Source organism: Haematobia irritans, chromosome 2 (genome assembly GCF_050003625.1).
Source record: "Haematobia irritans isolate KBUSLIRL chromosome 2, ASM5000362v1, whole genome shotgun sequence".
Taxonomy (NCBI): domain Eukaryota; kingdom Metazoa; phylum Arthropoda; class Insecta; order Diptera; family Muscidae; genus Haematobia; species Haematobia irritans.
In genome coordinates, this window is record NC_134398.1 from 52,427,104 (window position 1) to 52,451,013 (window position 23,910).

At 33.4% G+C, this 23,910-nt stretch overlaps 1 protein-coding gene across 5 annotated transcripts in view; it reads left to right on the forward strand.

Annotated features, from left to right (window-relative positions):
* The window catches only part of brat (tripartite motif-containing protein brain tumor), a 42,581-nt gene that overhangs the window by 13,426 nt on the left and 5,245 nt on the right, over window positions 1-23,910 (forward strand). For 3 of the 5 annotated variants that reach the window (XM_075294106.1, XM_075294110.1, XM_075294109.1), the window contains exons 2-3: window positions 12,171-12,792; window positions 22,790-23,774. In XM_075294106.1, coding sequence (XP_075150221.1) covers window positions 22,914-23,774 — 861 coding nt within the window. In that variant the 5' untranslated portion in view covers window positions 12,171-12,792; window positions 22,790-22,913. Of the gene's footprint in view, window positions 1-11,581; window positions 11,899-12,170; window positions 12,793-16,780; window positions 19,856-22,789; window positions 23,775-23,910 lie in introns of those variants that run through there. The other 2 variants (XM_075294107.1, XM_075294111.1) reach the window with 2 other exon arrangements.

Here is a 23,910-nt window from a genome sequence, read left to right on the forward strand (position 1 = left end):
TTTCTATAGAAAATTTTGTCGAAATATTATTTCTATAGAAAATTTGTCAAAATTTTATTTCTTTAGACAATGTTGTAACAATTTTATTTCTGTAGAAAATTTGGTCAAAATTTTATTTCTATAGAAAATGTTCTCAAAATCTTATTTCTATAGAAAATTTTGTCCAAATTTTATTGCTATAGAAAATTTTGTCAAAATATCATTTTTATATATAATTTTGTCAAAATGTTGTTTTTATAAAAAATTTTGTCAAAATTTTATTTCTATAGAAAATTTTGTCAAAATGTTATTTCTATCGAAAATTTTGTCAAAATTTTATTTCTATAGAAAATTTTGTAAAAATTTTATTTCTTTAGAAAATTTTGTCAAAATTTTATTTCTATAGAAAATTTTGTCCAAATTTCATTTCTATAGAAAATTTTGTCCAAATTTTATTTCTATAGAAAATTTTGTAAAAATTTTATTTCTATAGAAATTTTTTTCAAAATTTTATTTCTATAGAAATATTTGTCAAACTCTTATTTCTATAGAAAATTTTATAAAATTTTTGTTTCTGTAGAAAATTTTGTCAAACATTTATTTGTATAGAAAATTTTGTAAAAATTTTATTTCTATAGAAAATTTTGTCAAAATTTTATTTGTATAGAAAATTTTGTCAAAATTTTATTTCTATATAAAATTTTGCCTAAATTTTATTTCTATAGAAAATTTTGTAACAATTTTAGTTCTATAGAAAATTTTCTCAAATTTTTATTTCTTTATAAAATTTTCTCAAAATTTTATTTCTATATAAAATTTTCTCAAAATTTTATTTCTATAGAAAAATTTGTCAAAATTTTATTTATATAGAAAATTTTGTCAAAATTTTATTTCTATAGAAAATTTTGTCAAAATTTTATTTCTATAGAAAATTTTTGTCAAAATTTTATTTCTATAGAAAAATTTGTCAAAATTTTATTTCTATAGAAAATTTTGTCAAAATTTTATTTCTATAGAAAATTTTATCAAAATTTTATAAAAAAAATAATTGATATTATTAATTTTTGTGATTGATTTTTATTTCAATTAAAAAATTTGTTGAATCAATTCAATTTTTAATTGAATATTTTTTTAAAACTCAATTAAGACTAATTTGAAAAATTTTTGTAAATTTTTTCTGTGTTGCCATCGGCAAGTATTACCACAACCCAAGTAATTCGATTGTGGATGACAGTCTTTAGTAGAAGTTTCTACACAATCCATGGTGATCGTGAGTTCAAACCGATTTTCGGCCAAACTGTTTTTTCAGCGGTGGATTATCCCACCTCAGTAATCCTTGTGACATTTCTGATGAATTTGGTAACACTTCGTGTCTGATACCCTGTAGTAACCACCTTGAGATGGCCACAAATAAGGCTCACTTCATATGAACGTAATTTCCTGAACAAACAAATAAATACAAAGAATTTTTTGCGGGAATGATTTACCCCTATGGGTGGGTTTGGACTCGGCTATAGAAACGAAGTTTTTACCGTTAAGATGAAAATAGAATCGAAATGCAATCATTGATACGAGCCATAACGGTCATCAGAAATATGTTTGAATGGCATTATAACCATAAATTTCTATCTTTTTATGCCAACCTGGTTATATTTAATACGAAGCACCCTGTTTTTTGGCTTACAAATTTAAGCACGCTGTTTCATGTGAAGTGTTACATTCTAATATAAAAGACCACTTTAAAAAGCAAGCATTCTACATAATGTTTGTAAATATTTATTATAAGAATTGTAGGGGAAATATGAGTTATTCACGAAGACGTTTTTTTATATTACTCTCCTCAGCATACCATTTTTCTACAATATGACTGGCAATCCCTTGGCTTTGCTTTCGAAAATAAAACCTTCTGCTGTACATGCTGGGTATATACCGGGAAGCAACAGCCTTTTAATGTATCTGGGTTTTTTAAGTGATTTTCGTCCCCTTCTCTTATAACGACTATAATAACTAGAAATTTCCTTTCCTTTCCACTTCTGGGAATTCTAAATATTTATTCGCCTGTTCGGTTCTGGGAGAGTTGTTTCTTCATATGCAACCTGTAGCTTTGGGTTTAATGGCTTTTCTAGGACTCAAAATATATTCGTAAAAGAGTATTGGCATAACTCGGTATTTTCCAGGATTTTCTTTGTAAATTAAGAGAAAATTCTACTGGCAGGATTTTGCGCAGTTCTCCGTCAATGCGATAATGTCGCATATGTATGTATATTTCAGGTATGGTGAATTCTCTTGTCCTTGTTGCTTTTCTCGGCTATTACGGATATATAGCCATGAAGTTTCCCCATTTGTTTTTGTTTCTTTTGTAGGTAAATGGCGCATTCAACAGTTCGGCTGCGGCTATAACGTCTAAAACATATTGTTGCTTTACTTCGCCCCACGATTTGAGCAAGGGGATACGAGGAGCAAGACGAATTTTTATTTCTAAAACTTTTCAAGGAAGGGATGAAATAACTGACGGCAGAAGGATGGCAGTGTAGTTGGGGGAGTGATAAGAGTTCTTTAACCCAGCTCAACCCCCCCGGTTGGATGGGATGAATGGCTATGAAATGTGTGCTCGTTTGTTTGTTTTTGCGTTAATAAGGGCGGATTTTTTTTTTGGTTGCTGTTATCTACAAGTGGTGGTTGGATTGGACAATGGAAGGTAGATATATGCACCACCCTCCACCCACTTCCCCAGAGATTTACTGCGATGCCTTCTTCCTCAATTTATATAGGATTGAAGTACGTGTATATTAAAGGGGGGAGGGAGGATTGTGGTCGTATTTCGAGACTACGGCCTATGTTATTTTTTCGTGGTATACGTGATTGTTGTTGAATGTATGCATGCCGATTCCTCCCCCTCCAAGTGAAAGAACAACGCGAGAATGGCTGCGACATTACAACACTCTACCGAGGGTGGTTGTATAAAGTTTGGAACAAAAAGCATTGCGGATTTCTCAAATAATCCCCTAGATAATTAAAATAATCCACCTTGGGAATTGTACGTGTGGTGGGTGGAGTAAGGGAAATAAAGTTTTCGCTACAAAAGATTTGGAAAAGACGTCGTTTTGTGTAACAAAAAGTTTTCATTTTTTATAGTTCCCCCCTTTATTATTATTGTGTCTATAAAATGCCCATAGGGCTACCTGCATTCTGCACTAGGCTAAATTAATACGGGATGTTTGAAACAAAAAAACACTGGAAGAAGTTACATTGATTAGGTGGATCTTTGGCCGATGAAGGCCATTTCAGGTCTTTTTGGGCAGACACTGTTTGGCAAGGAGTTGCGGTGTTTATACAGAGTTACTGGAAATTAAAACCGCGTAAAGCTTAGCATTATAACAATGGACTGAATAGTCTAAGTAAGCCTGAAAATAAATCGTAGTGCCACTTTAACCTAGCAGTACTTTGTGGCGTTATTCAGTCGAATATAGATTCTATATATCGTATATCTTCCGATTCGATTTCTGAAACATTCCGGAGGATATTTTTCAAGGAATCTTGGGGATATTTGTTATCCTTTTGAAATGCGGTCTTCTTACAAATTCATTGTGGGTTATAGTCTACAAATACTTATTGACCAACTGAGAGGACATTTTTCATCACATCCTATTTTCAAATTTGTGACGTGAAGTTAGTTAGTTTAGTACATAACCAGTCACCACATTTGACTTGTTGACTATAGCGGAGATACAATTTGTGCTTGCAAATCATTCGATACCTTTTCAAACTTCTAATCGATTTTTAAGATTTGGAAGAAGAAATTCAATCTTTAGCAGTTTACTGTTTACGACTCGATAAATTATTAAACAAAATTACAACCCTTATCCACTTATTTACCGGGAAACCATTATGGCATCAGTTTATTCACAAACAATTTCCAACTAAAGCCAGTTGCAGAGAAATCACACTTATGCTATTTTCTCATTCATGGCTCTCCTAGGAAATACATTTTATTGATTTCTTCATATATATTTCCCCCAGTGTTTTCCAAACCATATGCCACACTAGCTGTGTCTCGTATCTATTAGTAGTTAGTTTTTATTTCGTGTTTTTTCTTTTTTTTTTTTTTGTTAACGTGGTACAATAAAGTAATGTTGTTGCTGTTATAATAGCACCTCTTCAAAACGAAAATTCTCTTTGACAATGGCGACAAAACGAAAACGATAGACACTTATGGTAGTATTCTAACCGTGTGTTTTGTTTACACTATGTCTCCAGGATGAAGTGTTGTGTGCGTGTGTGGTCGTCTATGTGTATATTTAGGATCCCTTTACAATATGTCTCTATGGTAGGCTTAGAGGTAGGTAGAGTCAGCAACAATAATGATTCTCATACGGGAGGGAAAACCATTTGTATAGTCAGTCTCTTGTCGATATTTGTTATAACCATTTTACCAGAATATTGTATTGCAATCCATAATGGATTTCATGGCTACATTTTATAGCAAGCGTTAGTTACCTATATATACCGAAACCTGTAGTCTCTTCAACATTCGACCGAATCCATCTAACCACTGTTATTCTCACAGTTTTATTATTGTTTACGTTCGTCGTACTTCGTTTGGGCCTTTTGGTTTGGGTTTCGTATTAGAGTAGAGTGCTTTTAAGTATCTTAGCATATGTCTGAGTTCCATATTTTTCTCTTTTATACTCTCTGTTCCATCAGCTTCAACAGTTTGTTGAGGACTTGGTGATGTGGTGGTTTATATACATGATTCTCTCATCACATTAGGAAAGAATGCCTTCATACATATAAATATGGCAGTAAATGAGTTCGTGGTGTTTGAGTAAAAGGTAGAATATGGAATGAAGGGATTTGATATAAATATTATTGGTGGAGAGGTTTTCCTTTGAAGTGTTTAATTAACCCATTAAAGTGTCATTAAAAATTTTCTTTATTTTGTAATTATTTTTGTATCTTTTGTATGTGTAATCCTAAGGGATTTATGTTTATTAAATGTCAAAGCAAGTTTAAAAGTAACACAGGTGTTTTTGAAATGTATTCGCTTATTTAACATAAAGGGTATTTTTGTTTGTTTATTAGCAGTTGTAAAAACGATTATAAAGGGTGATTCTTTTGAGGTTAGGATTTTCATGCATTAGTATTTGACAGATCACGTGGGATTTCAGACATGGTGTCAAAGAGAAAGATGCTCAGTATGCTTTGACATTTCATCATGAATAGACTTACGATCTGCCACAACGTCGAATTTTCAGTGAATGGGCCCTAGAAAAGTTGGCAGAAAATCCGCTTTTTTATCGACAAATTTTGTTCAGCGATGAGGCTCATTTCTGGTTGAATGGCTACGTAAATAAGCAAAATTGCCGCATTTGGAGTGAAGAGCAACCAGAAGCCGTTCAAGAACTGCCCATGCATCCCGAAAAATGCACTGTTTGGTGTGGTTTGTACGCTGGTGGAATCATTGGACCGTATTTTTTCAAAGATGCTGTTGGACGCAACGTTACGGTGAATGGCGATCGCTATCGTTCGATGCTAACAAACTTTTTGTTGCCAAAAATGGAAGAACTGAACTTGGTTGACATGTGGTTTCAACAAGATGGCGCTACATGCCACACAGCTCACGATTCTATGGCCATTTTGAGGGAAAACTTCGGAGAACAATTCATCTCAAGAAATGGACCGGTAAGTTGGCCACCAATATCATGCGATTTGACGCCTTTAGACTATTTTTTGTGGGGCTACGTCAAGTCTAAAGTCTACAGAAATAAGCCAGCAACTATTCCAGCTTTGGAAGACAACATTTCCGAAGAAATTCGGGCTATTCCGGCCGAAATGCTCGAAAAAGTTGCCCAAAATTGGACTTTCCGAATGGACCACCTAAGACGCAGCCGCGGTCAACATTTAAATGAAATTATCTTCAAAAAGTAAATGTCATGGACCAATCTAACGTTTCAAATAAAGAACCGATGAGATTTTGCAAATTTTATGCGTTTTTTTTTTTTTAAAAGTTATCAAGCTCTTAACAAATCACCCTTTATGACAGTCTGAATTCTTGACAGCAGCGCCTCTAGTGGAGAATAGGAGCGATCAAGATATGATGAGTAGTCAAAACATTTGTAGGTGTTTTTTTATTTTCTTATTTTCTAGATATGTTGATCATGGTAGAAGACTTTTGTCATTACATTTTATATTTATTTTAATTTAATTAGAACATAGTCTCGTAAAGACCCTATGTTATTATCGTTGAAAAAATATTATTATAAAAATAAAACAAAAATAAAAATGATAGTTAAAAAATTCTAACGACCATTTCCATGTCAGTTAACCGAAAGTAAATTGCAAATATCTTCTCTTCAAAACAAGCAATATTTTTTATTAAAAGGTGTGTACTATGTTCGGTTTTCGAGTTGAAAATCACTTTATTTTCGCAATTACTTTTCCTGAAATAATCAAAATTATAAATGAAAACAGACATATTCCTGTAAAGTCTTGCTGAAATCTAGAGGAACAAGAAATTGCACATCAATTGAGTTAATTTATCTGCTTTATATTGAACTGTTTTAATAAAGTAACCGCGAAAATTTCAACGCGAAAAGCGAACATAGTACTTACCTAAAGGTGGGTATTAAGTTCGAGTTTAGCCGCTAAATTCATCATTTTTTCACGATTACTTTTCTTTAAAAATCGATTTTAAGGAATACAAAAATGTGCTTTGGGCCATTCCCCATCAAGTTATAATAAAATTTGCAACAAATGTGTATAATTTTATGCCTTTGTTTGCTGATTTAGTTTTCACTTTAGCGGCTAAACTCGAACTTAGTACTCTCCTTTAATAAAAAATATTGCTTGTTTTGGAGAGAAGATATTTGCAATTTACTTTCTGTTAACTGACATGCAAATGGTCGTTAGAATTTTTTAACTAACATTTTTATTTTTGTTTTATTTTTATAATAATATTTTTCAACGATAATAACATAGGGTCTTTATGAGACTATGTTCTAATTAAATTAAAATAAATATAAAATGTAGTGACAAAAGTCTTCTACCATGATCAACATATCTAAATATTCCTCGAAAAACTGATGAATTTACTTCTTTTTTAATCATGATATATCATCCTCTTTCATAAAACCATGAAAATTGATAAAAATGTACAAAGTTTGTACTGTCTGACGAATTCGATAGCCATAGGGGAGGTGCCAAAGGAAATGTGGAATGCAAAAAAAATATTGTCATTTTACACCTATAGATTAGTGTCCTTTTAGCCCTTGGGACAGTAATCTCTCATCAAAAAGACCTACGAAAAATTTAATTTTGATCTAAACAATTTTTTTTATCGATTGGAAAATTAAGTCATACGAATTCAACTATTTTATGATTTTATGTTTAACATTAATTAAAAAATTAACTGAATATAAAAAATAAATAACATTTTGGTTTTCATTTTTGCCCACGATGTAATTTATAATGCCTTTTTTAGAGTGATTAAAAAAACTCGACTTTCTAGGTTTTGAAAAACCGGACATTTTTCCAAAACCGGTGAACGGTGTTATTGGAAACAAATAATCGGTTCAGCCGGTTTTTAAAAAATCACCTAAATTTAAAGGGAAAATCTAATTTATTGTCACAAAAAATCAACTGAAGAAATAAATCCATAATTTATTAAATGTTGAATACATTTTTTTACATTCAAATGTTCGTTGCAACTATGTGGAAGTATTTTTATTTTAGTTTGTTAAAAGCCCAGATGTATATGCCTAAATTTAGCGTTAAATAGACAATTTTACTATGAAAATATAAAAACCGAAAGCCGGGTTTTGGGGCCTTGAAAACCTCGGTTCTGAAAAAACCCGACAATCGGTATAAGAAGATAAACCGGTCCACCGGTTTTGACGACTCTAATGGCGTTTTCTTATCTTGTAAAAAATGCGCACTTTTTTTGCATTTTGCCCGGAAAATGTAGTTTTTAGGTTCTTTTCTTAAAAAAACAGGCAATAGTGCGAAAAGGCTTCGAAGTCTGTTGTGAAAATAGCGCAATGTATAAAGGCAAATTGCGGGCATTTTCAGCACTGCCAACAAACGAGAGTGCTGCGATTGCCTTGTTTCCTTCTTTGAATTCTTTTCTGCCCGCTGAAATGATAGCATTTTTGTAGGTTGCTGGTATCATTTAAAAAATGCGCATTATGTACAGACAAAATGAAGGCAAAGCACTTTTTTTAGAAAAGAAAACACCATAAATGTCTCAAAATAGGAAATACTAAAAATGACTAAGGATGGTTGACGGATTTAAGATATATTAATTCTGTATAGAGTTCTATAATGAAAATTGCCATGCTTTAATAAAATCAATTTTTTATACCGAAATTATAGGAATTATTTAACAAGGGAACATCACGATAAAAACATATTAATTTTGTTTGATATCAACAAGATTTCAAATTTATTTCGACTTATTTCTTTTTGTGTGATGAAAAATGTAGGGCCCCGCTTAAGTATTGTTTTTTCTATAATAAAATTGCTATTAGCTTCAATAGCTACCTAGGATGTTCCTGCTTCAAATAAATATTGTGTATGGAATAATATTTTGGTAAATTTGTTCCAGGGGCCGTAAAAACGATTAAAAATAACTATCAAAAAAAGTTATTTTTTAATCGTTATTTTGTGACTTAAAACTCATTACTACGTAAAAATAATGCATTTTGCAGAAGAAAACTTGTTTGATTGATACTAACATATGGTTATTTCGTTGATAGTTATAATGAGAATAAAAAAAAAACATTCTCCATCCGATTTTTGCACGTTTGTTTTATTAATTTATTTTCCTTAATGTGTATTTAAGATCAACAATATTATCGTGTAAAGTGGACTTTTGCCTATGCATATACCGAAATCAGTAATATGGCAACACTACGTAGAAATTGCACAGTTGTGTAATATTGCATGTAAACCCCACAGAATGTTGTGTTGCATTTTAACGGCAGTAGCAAGCAAACACACAGGCATTGACAGTCCCAATAAACACAGGATGAGCGTTTTTCAAATGCAACAACTTTTCAGTTTGAGGGTAACTATAATTATCAATATAAATTCAACTTGACTTGAAACAGCTCATATTCAATACATCTTCAAATTGTTTGCGAATTACTTCCAATTTGCCAAAATGTTGACGAAATCTTTGAAAAGGGGTTGAAGATAATATGAGAAAACTTTGACAAAACACTGCCCTAAAATGCAACGAAAAAACCATGTGGTTTTCAATACTTGTTTGTGCAACGAAGTTCGTGGTCAATTGAAAGAAATAAAAAACATTTTAGACAAAAAACTGAATTTACTCCAAATAGTTTATAATAATACGTAAGTGAAAATAAAAAAATGATATGAAACTTTAAGGAAGACACTAAATTATATCTCTTTGCCGAAAACTAAAATTATGGATTCTACGTTCCTTAAAGGCCGGTACTATGTTCATTCTTGCGAAAAATTTTTATGGAAACCATTATTTCGCACATAGAAAGCGGCGTTTTTTTAGGTAGCTTGGAGCGCTATTTTACAGGGAGCGATATTGGATTAAGTTGGTGGTTGTTGCTTGTTTTTACAAAATAACATTTTATTTTTCCTTGGGCAATTGATCTGCTATTCCTTTGATCCTTTGTATAGTTTCGGAACAAAAATATGCTCCGTGTTTGATTTATAAACCCGCACAAATAGTTTTTAATAAATAAATTATTTCTTAATTCACATTGCAAATGGCGCCGTGCTATAAACGTCAGTTTTTCAACACGAAAAAACAAAGTATCACAAATGGAAAAAATTTCGCAAATTTTTCGCATTTTTTGGTTTTGTATGGAGTTTCAACGCGAAAACCGAACAGAGTACCGGCTTTAAAACATTAAAAAGCTGACCGATGAAAAAATGTTGGACAAGTAACTGGAACTGCTTCAAATAGTTTATAATAATTGGTAAGTCAATATGAAAAATTAAATCAACACTTTAGAGAAGTCACTAAATTTAAATCTCATTGCAGAAAACTAAAATATTTGGATGCTGCATTCTTGGAAACATTAAGAGGTTGACCAATGAAAAATGATGGTGGCTTATCGAAAAGAGAAAGTTTCCATAAATCAAAGTACAATGAATTAAACTTGGTATTTATGCTTTTCCATATCAACTACTGGGTGATAATTCGCATCACGCCTATAGTTTAATTTACATCGCATCATCGGTTTAATTTGATATTTTGTGAATTGAAATTGCTGGAAATTTATTCTAACTCTCTAGTCATCAAGTTCCTTGCTAATTTCCCGAATTTTAATGAGTTTTACAAGAATTTTGTGACACCAACGTTCTTGAGGAATTTTGTGGGTTTCAATACATTTTGTGCCACGAAGTACGTGGTCAGTTATTTTTATTGACATAAAACTGAAATTAATCCAAAACGGTAATTATAATTGGTAAGTCAAAATAAAAAGTGAAATGAAAACGTAATGGAAATCACAAAACTCGATTGTTTTGCAGAAAACTAAAATCATTGGATGTTATATTCTTGGAAGATGTTGACCGGTGAAAAAATGATGAAGGAAACAACAAAGAAAAGATTCCAGAAAACTTGCAAAGTGCAACCAATTAAAACAAAGTGCAACAGTTCCTAAATCAAGAACTTCTGGATGAAAATGTGCATTACATCAATTTACATTCCGTCATCAGTTTGATATTTTGTGAATTCCTCTTGATGGAATCTTTTCTAACACGCAGGCCAGCAAGTTCCTCGATAGTAATTATTTGAAATTGTCAGCATATTAATTAATAATTAATTAATTAATAGTTATGTGACACCAACATTATGGGGGAAATTATACATGAAAAATGTTTAAGTTATTTACCCCCATTTTCATAAAGCTCCGTTAGTGTTCCGTTAACTAACCAACTTTTAAACCGTATTATGAACGAAGCTGTCATCTTGCATATATATCCCATATGCTAGTTAGGAACTTAACTGACGAAAATTTTTCGGTTAAAGTTAACTGGAGAGAAGATATTTGCAATTTACTTTCTGTTAACTGGCAGTTAAAGCCTAACGGAGCTACATGAAAATGGCCGTTAAAGTTGTATTGATAGTTTTAGTTATTAATACCTTTAATAAGATAATTATGTTTTGATTGGTATTATAACATATTATTATTTTTATATATTGTTAATGTTATTTTTAATATTATTATATTTTTAACGAAAAAAATTAATAAAATGTACAAAATCACTAGAAATTTATTGTTGACTTTCAGTAAGAACTGGGATTGACTTTCATGCAAATTGTGGTTAGAAAATATTCGCAGCAATATTAGTTTTTAATTTGTCTCACATTGAAAACTGTTTGAGAAATTATTGAGTAGCAATGCATTTCAATTTGAGGATTACAATTGAGAGATTAATGCTATTGTGTTGAATTTTACTGTTGAGGGTAATGTCTGTTTTTTGTTGAGAACGCGATTTTCTCAACAATTTCTCAACTTGAATATTACCCTAATCCTTTGAAAAAATGTTTGAAAAATTATTGCATTTTAGTATTTTTCAAACGTTTGTGTTTATTGGGGTGTTTTTAAGTTCTCATAACTGAGCTGCTGCCGACCCAAGTTCTTTGTGCCTCAAATTTCGTGTTATCTCTTTATTTTTGTTGTGATGGTCTCTTCATTGTGGTGAATTTTTGTACTGTCATGCTGAGGAAAAGAATAGTCAATATGTTTTCCCGGGTCGTTTCACTTACTGTTCTCTCATTGCACCAAGCTAGCTAGCGCATAGTTTAATTCGGCATCGAATGTTAGTAAAGAATTAAAAAGGTTTCTGGAAATCGAAGAAAAATATGGACTAATTAAGTTTAATATCCTGCTACAAATAGAAAAATATCAATTTTTTGTAACGTCATCGGTAGGTAATAATTGCAGTACGGAGCCGGTTGTTTTTTTTCTTATTTGAGAAAATGACATATAGACAAATCCTTCATCTATACATAGCTTATGTATGGATAGGTGTGGGTATATCCAAATAATATATTTTACAAACATATGTTTTCAGGCCATAATGTAATTTCTTTTAATTACATTTTCTTCACTACTAGTGTGCTTTATTTTATTATGCGACTTAATTAACATTAATTGTTTTTAATGCTTTTCCATTTTCTGTTTCTCCATCTCTTCCAGGATTTCTTTTTTGTGTGTCTTCACAAGCCTTGAATACTCTTTGTATTCAAGTGAATTGAGCACTTCAAAATCTCACTCAACAACAACAACAAAAATTTATACGTAAAACGAACAAGCCAACAACAAGCAGAGCGCAACAAAAACAAAATAGAAATTTTATATCTTCATCATCAAGCAGAATAAAACGTAGCAGTAGCACCCCATCGCTCGCCGCCAAAAACATCCGCAGTACCCATTGTGTGTGTGTGTGTAAGAGCGCGCGAGAGAGGGCAAGAACCTTCTCGAGAGAAACAGAGAGCAAGAGAAAGCATAGCGAAGGAAGTTGTAGCAATAACGAATAGGAAATGTATTGGAACTGTATTATCCATACAAATGGGCTTTTATCACAAAAATCATCAACAAAAAGCATCTAATCAAATCATTACAATAACAAAACAAATAAGAGGGCTACAAGTAATAGTGTTATTACAATCTTAAAGAGACTCAAGTTAAATAAACAAAACTTCAAGAAGAACAAACGAAAGACATCATAGGAAATTGAAAATAAATATTGACCATAAGGACGTCTAACAACCCATCATTATAATAACACAAAAAGTTATTTATAAACAAATCAGATTAGGTAAGATTTTGTGTACATATTTTATAAAGGATATTTTAAAGTAATTTTGCTATACAATTTCTATCATTAGTGTAACTTTGCAATTCCGAAAATACCGTTACCTCGAGCACATGAATCTTGGTGTTTATTAGGGTAGATGCTAAAAAAAAAAAACGTTTGCCACATTGCAGAAGTTTTCGAATTTGAAGTACTTTGTAAAAAAGGAAAAAAACAGGTTTATAATATTTGTGTAATCAGTATTATATTTATCAATCTATGTGCCCTGCCCAGTGAAATCTTCGAAAGATGGAAACACACGGTCGCATAAATGTTGTCCACATTTGCGAAATGTCCAGTTATGAGGCAAACGGCTTAAATCTACTTTAGTACAAGTGGTCCGATTGGTCCAATTTTTGGCCAGCGTGTAGACTTTTTGATTCTAAACACAAAATTTTATATACCACTTTTTGTCGAAAAGTCCTATTTACAGAGTTACGGGCCCCTAAAGTTTTCATTATCACGTACATATATTGGATTTAATATCCGTCTCACATAATCATCCTAAAAGTAATATATTTAGAATAACATGGACCCGGAGATGTCCTGGGTTCGCGTTAGCCCACTGTAGACCCTGTCCACAGGAGAAAGTCTCAAACCCCGGCCGAAGGCCGGCCACCAGTCCACTTTGGTTTCGCGTTAGCCCCCTTTGGACTCTGTCCATAGGAGAAAGTCTCAAACCCCGGCCGAAGACCGGCCACCTATCCACTTTGGGTTCGCGTTAGCCTACTGTAGACCCTGTCCATAGGAGAAAGTCTCAAACCCCGGTCGAAGGGCTGCCACCTATACCCCAATTTTAAAGGGTCGGTACCTCGAAAACTACGCTCTTCCGATAAAATGTTTACTTAATATTTTCTCTTTAGAATGTACTATTTTTACCAAAAACTCATTCAAAAAATTTCATTCATTTCATGAAAAATTGCTGTCAGAATTAACAAAAAATATAAAGGAAAATACCGATTTTCAGATGTCGATATCTCAAAAACTATGCTTTTCCGACACATTTTTTACTTCACATTTTCGCTTTAAAATTCCTTATCCCACACTAAAAAATGGTTTGTTTTTAACCACTTTTGCTAAAGTAGATTTGTTCCTAACAAACGGAGGTGTAGGGTTTTCAGAGTGTCCCAGTTTGATAGCCTTCACTGTATATATTTCGTATATGTATGTATATATAACATATTGAAGAAAATTTTAGTTTTATTCCTATGTTTTGTATTTTGCATACCTGGAGAATGTGGATCAATTCCACGATTTACCGAAATGTTCGGAAGTTGAATTATGAATTATCCACTCTCGTGATTTTTTTTGTGATATGTGATAATCAGCTGAATGCTCACAAGTGCGAAAAAACATGGAATTCAGAATACCAAATTTTTATGTTCGTGTATTTATAGTGAATAGTGAAATTGCAATGGATATCCAAACACATAGTTTAGGTTGAATATAGGTTTCAAGTTTTCTTGCTTTTCACCTATGTTTTTTTCGAACCCGTCCTGTTTCTTATTTTAGGACCCTTGTCCCTGTTTTCAAGTTGGCTCAGGTTCTTTATCATTCCCTTCCAGATATCGCGAGAATTATATCTCGTGAATGAAGTACTGCAAAATAGGTCCTTAACCTCACAACTCTACCTATTATCATCCTTAACCTCACAACTCTATCTTATATCATCTTCCACTGTTCAAAACCCTCAATTCTGAGTGCTCGTCATGTCTCTCTTTATTATTTGAATAATACATGGATTTCTCATGGAATTCGAATAACTATGTAATTCTAGAGAGAATTCTGAATTTAGGGAGATCTTGAATAAAATTTAATCGCAAATTCAAAAACTTAAAGATGGACATTGTGAATGCATGTTTTTTATTACAAAAATTTTGGTTGGCAACTTTTCGATAAAAGCATCCTTTATTGGGCATATTTTATTAAATTTCTAGTAAACTATAATATCTATAAGAAATCGAAATCGTAGATCCGCCCATGCTATATCAATAAAGGGCTGAAAACGAGCTAAAACTGTAAAAATTGCTTTTAATAAAACAAATAAGAACTATGTTGATTTCGACTGGTTTCAATTTTATATGAAATTTGCATCAAAACTGTACTTGTCTAAACCATCATGTCCATATTTTCCTGTATTAGAAATCAGATTTCAAATTTTTTGGGTACATAACTTCACAATTGTAAAGTCTTGGACAAAAATAAACACCCAATTTCAGTCTTCTAGAGGCTCGACATCAGCCTAAACGGATATCTGTATCAAAAATTCGATCAACGTCACCACATATATTCAGGTGATACAAATTAGAAGATGGATTTTTTTTGTGATCTTCGTAATCATCTAATCGATTTTTGCAATTTTTAAAAATTCGGACAAATCCTAAAATCGATTTGTCCGAATTTTTAAAAATTAACTTTTTATAGTGACCAAATTCGATTGATCACATTTCGAAAAAATCGACTTTTTCTTATTTAGAAAAAGTTGTCCTTCAATCACGAAATTACTTGATCCAATTAATTTTTAATTTAGATTTATTTAATTAAAGAAATGATCAATTAATTTTTAATTGAAACGTTTTCAAAATTAAATTAGGATTTTAAATAAGAAAATATTTGGTAATATTTTTTTTTTCTTTGTAGTTGACCTATATGAAATGTATACATGCCCCTAATAGGGAATATATTTGTGTTGATAATAATTTAAAGGCTGATATATGATTATAGTGTTTGTTGGTTTCATTTTCATAAGCACATAAGCACACTCGTTCGAAAATTATTACTTTTAGGGGTGTCTGGATTCTATCACAGGTTCCGTCAGACACCAAAAAATTTTCCTCTTATAGATACTTTGATTTTAGAATGATTATTTTATGTTGTATGTAGGTAGAAAGATATATAATTAGTTAGACAAACATGGCTAAATTTACATAGGCATTAGATTCTAAGCTGGTTGGTATTTGGCGCTAAGAATCTAAGACTACTCCTTTCTCCATTACATGTGGTTGCACAAAGTTATTAAAAATATTCCCATGTAGTGTTGCAGGATTTTAGGGTCAAAATGAAAAATTTGTTCATTGAAGTCAATTTCTTTGAAATATTGTGCGTGCCATAGTGAACTTCCAGTACAACAAGTACGTGCTATAACACAAAACGTAAAGATCTACGGATCGAAGGACTATTTTTGGTTAATTTGTACTTCAAAGCTGAAAAAATTTTAACAATATAAGAAACGTAATCGTAGATCTTCCTCCATTTGCCTAATTGTATTCGTATGTCTTCCTTAAGTACTGCATGTGAAAAAAGACAAATTAGTGAAATAATTTTTATATTATTATTGTTGTGTGTGTGTTTTGCAAGTGCTTGTGCCCATCTGCGTAAATACGAGGGTGGATTGAAGACTTTCGGATCTTAAAAGCGTTTCACGTCAAAATTCGTTTTCAATAATATTTATTTGGTTTAAATATTTTATAAAATTTTTTTAATATAATAAATATCATCTAACAATTATGATTAAAAACTAGCGATTAACTCGTAAAACACATGAGATGCCTTGCCACAAAATACCACTTGTATGCATTATTAAACTCTTGCAAAATTTAACACATTTTCTTTATCAAAATTTTTGTATATATAGCAGCAAAAGTATTAATTTAATAATTGAAAGCAGAAAAATACAAAATTTTGAATATTGGAGGGTTTGTTGTTGTTGTATGTGGATGAGGTGCGTGCGAGCATGGCCGAAAAAGATGCTGATAAATTTCTTTAGAAATGAACAAGAAAAAAAAAAACAAAATTATATTTTTTTGTTGTTTCTACGCTAGATCACAAAGTATGATTCAATCCACCCTCGTATGCATACGAAGAAGAGCGGGCTTAATTTCTTATTATATTAATAACGCCCAAAAATCCTGACTGTGCTTGTGATACCAAACAAAACATTATGTTATTACAGACACAACACGCCACACTCTTATACGGAAATGAATCGGCCAACTAATGTACCTCAACCACCTCCACCAAACATGTCACGGCACATACATCATCATAATATAAGGGCTCCTCCGCCATCGGCAATGCAGCAGGTACCTCCTCCTCCTCCACATGGTATGCCACCCATGGGCTATGCATCAGGACCAGCAATGGTGCCAAATATGCAACAGCGTCCAAATCGTGCACAGAATTATCACAACTTCATTGAAAATCCCAACAGCGGTGGTGTAGTACCACCATATATGCATTACAATCGACTAGGGGGAAACCAAGGTGGGAACAAAAAATATCACAATCCATCACTAAACAAACCAAGAGGTCCAAAACCTATAATGGAAAATCATCACCACAAACAACAACTACATCAAACCCTTCCAACGCAACAACAACAACATCATCAACAACATAACTATTCTAATACTCCTTCATATTTAATGGAAACCCCTCCAAGTACTTCTTCGTCCACGGTAGCTGCGCCGCATATTCACACTGCTTCACACGAAACCCGTAGTAGTAGACCTTTGCAACAGAATCAGAGCCAGGAATCCTATACTTCCAACTCGAAGAAAATATCAGAGATTCCTAGGCAATTTGAAGTTAACATCAAAAAGACGGCGACGCCGAGAGTCGCTTCTCTAACAAGAGATAAGGTTGCTGGTACAACATTAAGCACTACTGCTGAGACCACCATCCACAAGGACATGGTGGAAAATGTAGTTAGTTCCGTGAAACCCAATTCTTTGTTAGAAAAAAGCTTAGACACATTACCATTATCAGAAGACCAGAAGGCCATAAAAGATGGCTCTAAGGATAATGCTAATAGTGGAAAAAATGTAGCTGAACAAGAACGGCCAGAGGATGAAAACAACCAAAAAAGTAATGACAAAGACACAATCGATACATCAAACATTGAAGCCAATACAGAAGGCATGGATTTGAAAAGTTCTCGAGAGAAAACACCCATGTGTTTGGTCAATGATTTGGCGCGGTTCAATAAGATAGCATTCCAGTATCGCCTAACTGGCGAGAATGGTCCAGCACACTGCAAACGATTTACCGTTACCCTTAAATTGGGCGATGAAGAATATATGGCCGAGGGTATGAAAATAAAAGAAGCCCAACATTTGGCTGCCAAAGAGGCTATACAAAAAACCAAATACAAACATCCCATACCGAAAGTGAATCGCCGTAACGATGACCAAAGTGCGAGTAGAGTTAATGTCACGCCCACTGTAGAGCTAAATGCCTTGGCTATGAAATTGGGCCTTCAGACCTACTACATTTTTGATCCCAGACAACCGGCTGCAAATGTGTCAGATCCCAAAATGGGCAATCCAAACGATAGGTTGACCCATCCACGATACAAAGGTGGAGGCTTGGCGGCGCTCGGTGTTCAAAACCAATTGCATGGAGGGAATGTGAAATATGTTGGTGGTGCTGGCACTTTTGTACCCAACTTGGCTCATAATCCCGGCATTATGCACATGCAACATCATCGAGGCGGTAGCAATTATCAACATTGCTATCCAATTTTACCACCTCATATGGTGGCTGCTGCCAATCAGCATCCTGTTACTTCTGCTCTATTTTCTACCCCATGCAAGATTACGCTCATAGTTGGCACTCAAAAATTTATAGGAAGTGGTAGAACTATACAACAGGCCAAGCATGATGCTGCAGCTCAAGCCATTGAAAGTCTTAAGGAGCAAATGAGTAGTCAGCAAAAGGAAAGTGACGAGGACAAATGCGAGGACCCCGAGAACAAGTCTCCTATATCGTTGGTTTTTGAAATTGGCATCAAACGTAATCTACCAGTGGATTTCAAAATATTGCGTGAAGATGGCCCAGCACATATGCGCACCTTCACAACAGCCTGTATTGTTGGTCATATAGAGACAGTAGCTGAGGGAACTGGAAAAAAGATTTCCAAGAAAAAGGCGGCACAAAAGATGTTGGACGAACTTAACAAATTGCCACCTGTTGTAACGCCTACAACATCGCCAACGAAGCGGGTTAAAACTAAAGGAGCAGCACCCAGAAAGTCTGCCGGTCCCTCGTCTCATTCTTCTAAAGTTGCAAATACTTCCGAAAACAAGGAGGCCACTCCTAGGGGTAGAGATAAATCGAAAAAACGCTCATCAACATCCGCTGATACTGAATCAGATCCTTCGAATCCCATAACCAAGTTGATAGAACTCTTCCAACACAATAAAGAGAAGGAGCCGACATTCAAGTTAATCAATGAGGGTGGCAAAGAGAGGGCACGCCAGCGACAATTCGTTGTGGAGGTTAGTGCCAACGATATAACAGCTCGTGGAGTTGGAAATAGTAAAAAATCTGCTCGTCGAAATGCTGCTCAGAACTTTTTAATGTCATTGGGTTTAGATGGAAATGAAAAGGCTGTTAAGGAAAATGACCAAGAAAAAGAAAAATCAGGGGGTAAAGATTCCAATGATCAGGTTCTAATTTCGAAACATTCTACGGAAATCGCCGTTAAGACAAATAACGAGCCGAAAGCCCCAGATGATAAAGGTGAAAATGAATTGTCACAAAAAGAGGAAAGTGGAAAAAATATGGTTTCAACTTCAGTTCCAGTTGTTGAGAAGTCTAAAGCAGCAGCATCTTCGGGTTCTTCGGCAACCGCAGCAGCAACATCTGCCACAACAACAACATCAACCACCACAAAGCCAGGACTTTATATGAAAGATAAATTGCTATATTTGGCTCGTCTAATGGGCTTTGAAGTGGACTTTTCCGATTATCCCAAAGGCAATCACAACGAATTTCTTTCGATTGTTATGATTTCCACAAATCCACCACAAATATGCCATGGCATAGGAGCTAATGCGATGGAGTCTCAAGAAGATGCAGCTAGCAATGCTCTCAAAATCCTAAGTGAAATGGGACTTAGCAAATAAGAGCTGTTGCACTAAAAAAAAAATAATTCAATTATCTTCCTATACAAACCGCTATTACAATGAATTCATTCTTAAATATGTATTGTTATTCTGTTTAAAATAAAAATAAAAATGAGTTATTATTTGAGTATTAAAAAAAAATGTTCGATATTTGTATTTTTTGTTCATATGATTGATATATGTATGCAAATGAGTAAGTGGTGGAAAGTGTTTACAGAGCATACAGTTAATGCGCTATTTGTTCATATGTACCATTCTAGTTTAATCAAAATTGTGCTATATCCACGGTTGTCACAGTTGTAGTAGAATTCTACAAGAAATTGTCTATTTTTCCTCTTCAACTAAAAAGTACTCCAATTATTTTTATATAAAAAAAATTATTGATAAAATTTTTTTTATAGAAATACAATTTTCCAAATAGGAGGTACTTCTTTTTTTTTTTACAGAAATAAAATTTTAAAATACAATTTTGACAAAATTTTCTATAGAAATAAAATTGTGGAAAATTTTTCTTTAGAAATAAAATTTGGAAAAAATTTCTATAGACAATAAAATTTTGACAAAAATGTTGCCAATATTCTTTTGAAATAAAATTTTGATTGAATTGCATCAAAAACTTCAAAATAAGTTTTTTTTTTAAATTTGGTAGATTTGCGGTAAAATTTTCTTGAAATTTTGATAGATTATTTTTGGCATGAGTGGCAACCGTGGTTATATCTCCTAATAAACTTTACTGATAGGATGTACGTATACCAACGCTCACGCACACTCACGAAAAGAAAATTTGTACTCACGCACACTCACGCACGAAAACGTCGTGACTCACGAAAAATATCGTGACTCACGAATAATTTTATGATTAATTTACTTTACCGAAGTGTCTGAAAACATGAGCATTATTAAAATCGAGAGTGTTATTAAACTCTTAACATCCCAGGTGTCACTAAAATTATAAGTGAATTCAACTCGTAAGCATTTTATGTTCGTAAGAGGGATTATTTTCGTGAGCGTGTTTTCTAAAATTCGTTACTAACGCACATTTACGAAGATATTATTTTCGTGACTCACGCACACTTACGAAGATATTATTTTCGTGACTCACGCTGTTGTCATGAGCGTGACGCACGAATCACGAAAATTTTCGTGAGTCACGACAATTTCGTGTCACGTGCACACCTCTATTTTAAAGCTCGACCGAAGCGGGTTTGGTCGAAGCCGAAGCCGTTGTTCGGCAAAAAAAGCAATTTTCCTCAAATTTGTAATTAAAGTAATTTTGTGTTTTTTAGTTCAATATTAGAATATTTTTTTTTTAACAAATGCATAAATACAACAATAAAAGGTAATTCATTTGATATTATAGTGACAAAACAAAAATTTTTATATTTTTTTTTTACGTATTATTTGTACTTGGGTGTGTTGACGGAGAAAAATTCAACACGTTCAAAAAGCTTCGGTTAATCGTCCTCTTGACGCTGAATACCGATTAGAGCTCGACCGAAGGGGTTTTTTTTTTTTGGTCGAAGCCGGTGTTCGGCCGAAGCCGATTATTTTCCTCAAATTTGGTGTTTTTTAATTCAATATTAGAATATTTTTTTAAACAAATGCATAAATACAACAATAAAAGGTAATTCATTTGATGTTATAGTGACAAAACAAGATTTTTTATAATTTTTACGTATTATTTGTACTGGGTGTTTTGATGGAGAATAATTCAACACTTGGACAATTCAATATCAAATAAATTATTCAAAAAGCTTCGGTTAATCGTCCTCTTGACGCTGAATACCGATTCGTGGCCGATTATCGATTTTTGGCCGAATGCCGAAGCCGATGCTTCGGTCTAGCTCTAATCGATTTGGTGTTGGCATGAAACTGTGATTGAAGCCATGACCAGCATTGACGTTGACAATTTCTAAATAGTGGTACAAAAAGTGGCACTCTCAATAAAAAGTGACACACTTTTTTTATAAACACAATTTTCATATCTGTCTTTTATATAGAATTTTCAAACTAAAATGAAACTGCCGGGCAAAAATCGATTTTATTGTTTTATATTAATTCAACAATAACTAAATAAAAAGATTTAAATAATCAAAATGTGAATTTTTAAAATATTTGTGGTGCCAAAGTTATCAGACAAGCGTTACAATCCATTAAACATTATAACATAATAATTATATAACGACACAAAAGCAAGAAAACTAAGCAATAAAAAATTATACGGTAAAATACAGTGTATGCTGCAAAGCCTCTTGAATAGTTTATACTAAGTTTTCTTTTTATTTTACCCATTTTTTGTTGTCTTAAGGTGTGTTTTACTAAAAACGTTCTTAATTAATGAATCGCGCCTAAAGGCGGGATTGGGCATTAGAGGGTTAAGAAGTGATGCAAATTCAGTGCATCTGATTTAAAAAATTGGACATCCGTCCTATGACAAGCCCATGTTAAATTAATCGCTTCTGCAATTTTTTCCCCAATTTTGCATCACTTCCGGATCCAAAGAGAAGATTTGCACTACTTGTTTGGCGTCGCCTTTTATGTTGGGTGCTTTATGTGATGGTGCTGAGTCTTGTTCACTATATTTTGTTACAAAACCTCCTATATTACCATATTTATTTATTTTATCCAAACAAAGCATGCTTTAGGGTAATCGAGTTTAACAGACAATGATTGTTATTTTAGCAAACAGTGACTACTTTACCCTCTTTCTGAGTATATTTTTCTGATTTCCATGTTTTTTTAAGATGTAACTGCTTTGGGTGGCATATAAATAATATAAAAAGTCGCCTTTAAAAAATTCAACAATTTATCAATTCCATGATTTACTCCTTACTTTTTTGTAGCATCATTTTGTGTGAATTCAGAGTCATTGTGGCTTTGAGCTTAAAGACGATCCTTTCTATCCCACAAAACACCAAATTTCCTTACAATCATGAAAATTTTTTATGCAAGGCGGGCCGGCATGCTAGCATTTTTTTCTATTTGTAATTTTAGTGTTTATATCTATTATTCGGTTTTTTACTACATATTTTCCTTTTCGTCTTCCTTTACAGGCTTCAACTCACATCTTTTTTATCACCCTGCCCGTAATACATAAACGGCTTCAAAATTGGAAAACTAAGAGAAAATCTAAACCAACAACATTACCCCCAACAATTTCAAAACGTAGCCATAAAAATGGCCACATCTCCAACACCATCGTTGGATTCCATACGCGGTGGTACAAATTCGATTGAATCCTATATTGAACACAATGGTTATCTATCCGATTCACCACTCACATTAAGCGGTTCATCTCCACCGGCATCCGATTCGGCTATGTGTGATGATTTCTCCAGTGTTGTGGGACAAACAGTAGTGGGCGGTCAACACACAATATCCGCCTCGGTGTCATCTTCGGCGTCGAGCACCTCATCGGCTTCTTCATCGGCCTCTTCGGCATCATCCACATCGTCATTGTCAAGCAGTGGTCTCAGTGGTTGTGGTAGCACATCAAGTAGTGCATCTAGCACCGCCTCAAACTCTGGTGGCGGTAATGGTGGTGGCAGTGGATCAGGAGGTGGTAGTGGTCCCGGTGTCATCGGCAGTGGTAAAGGTAGTCCATGCCAAACGCTTTTGGGAAATAATAGCAATGTCATCAATGTAACCACAGCTAATGGAACCGGTGCGGCACCACGTTGTACCGCTTGTAAAAGTAAACAATCCGATGCAGTAGCCAAATGCTTTGACTGCATAAGTTTTTTGTGTGGCAATTGTTGTACGGCTCATGAATTTATGCATTGTTTCAATGGTCATAATGTTTGTCTGATTAAGGGATTTGAGAGTGGTGCCACAACACAGGCCAATAATAATTCACAAATGAATATGGACTTTAAATTCTCCAGTTCGCTTACAATGATGTTGCAGCAGCAGCAACAACAACAGCAGCAGCAACACCAACAACAACAACAATCCGCTGTCACAGCCGGTGCCACATATCATCAAAATCAACAACAAAATAATAATTCAGGCGCAAACGATTCCATTCTCAAAGCTTTGGTAAGTTAAGACTTGTGTTAATTAGCAAAAAGGTCGGTATGCATTCGAAAAATCTGAATACATTCCGGCTTTTAAATAAATAAATTAATCTTACCTATTATTTATTTGAATTAATTTATTTTCTTTTCTTTTTGTC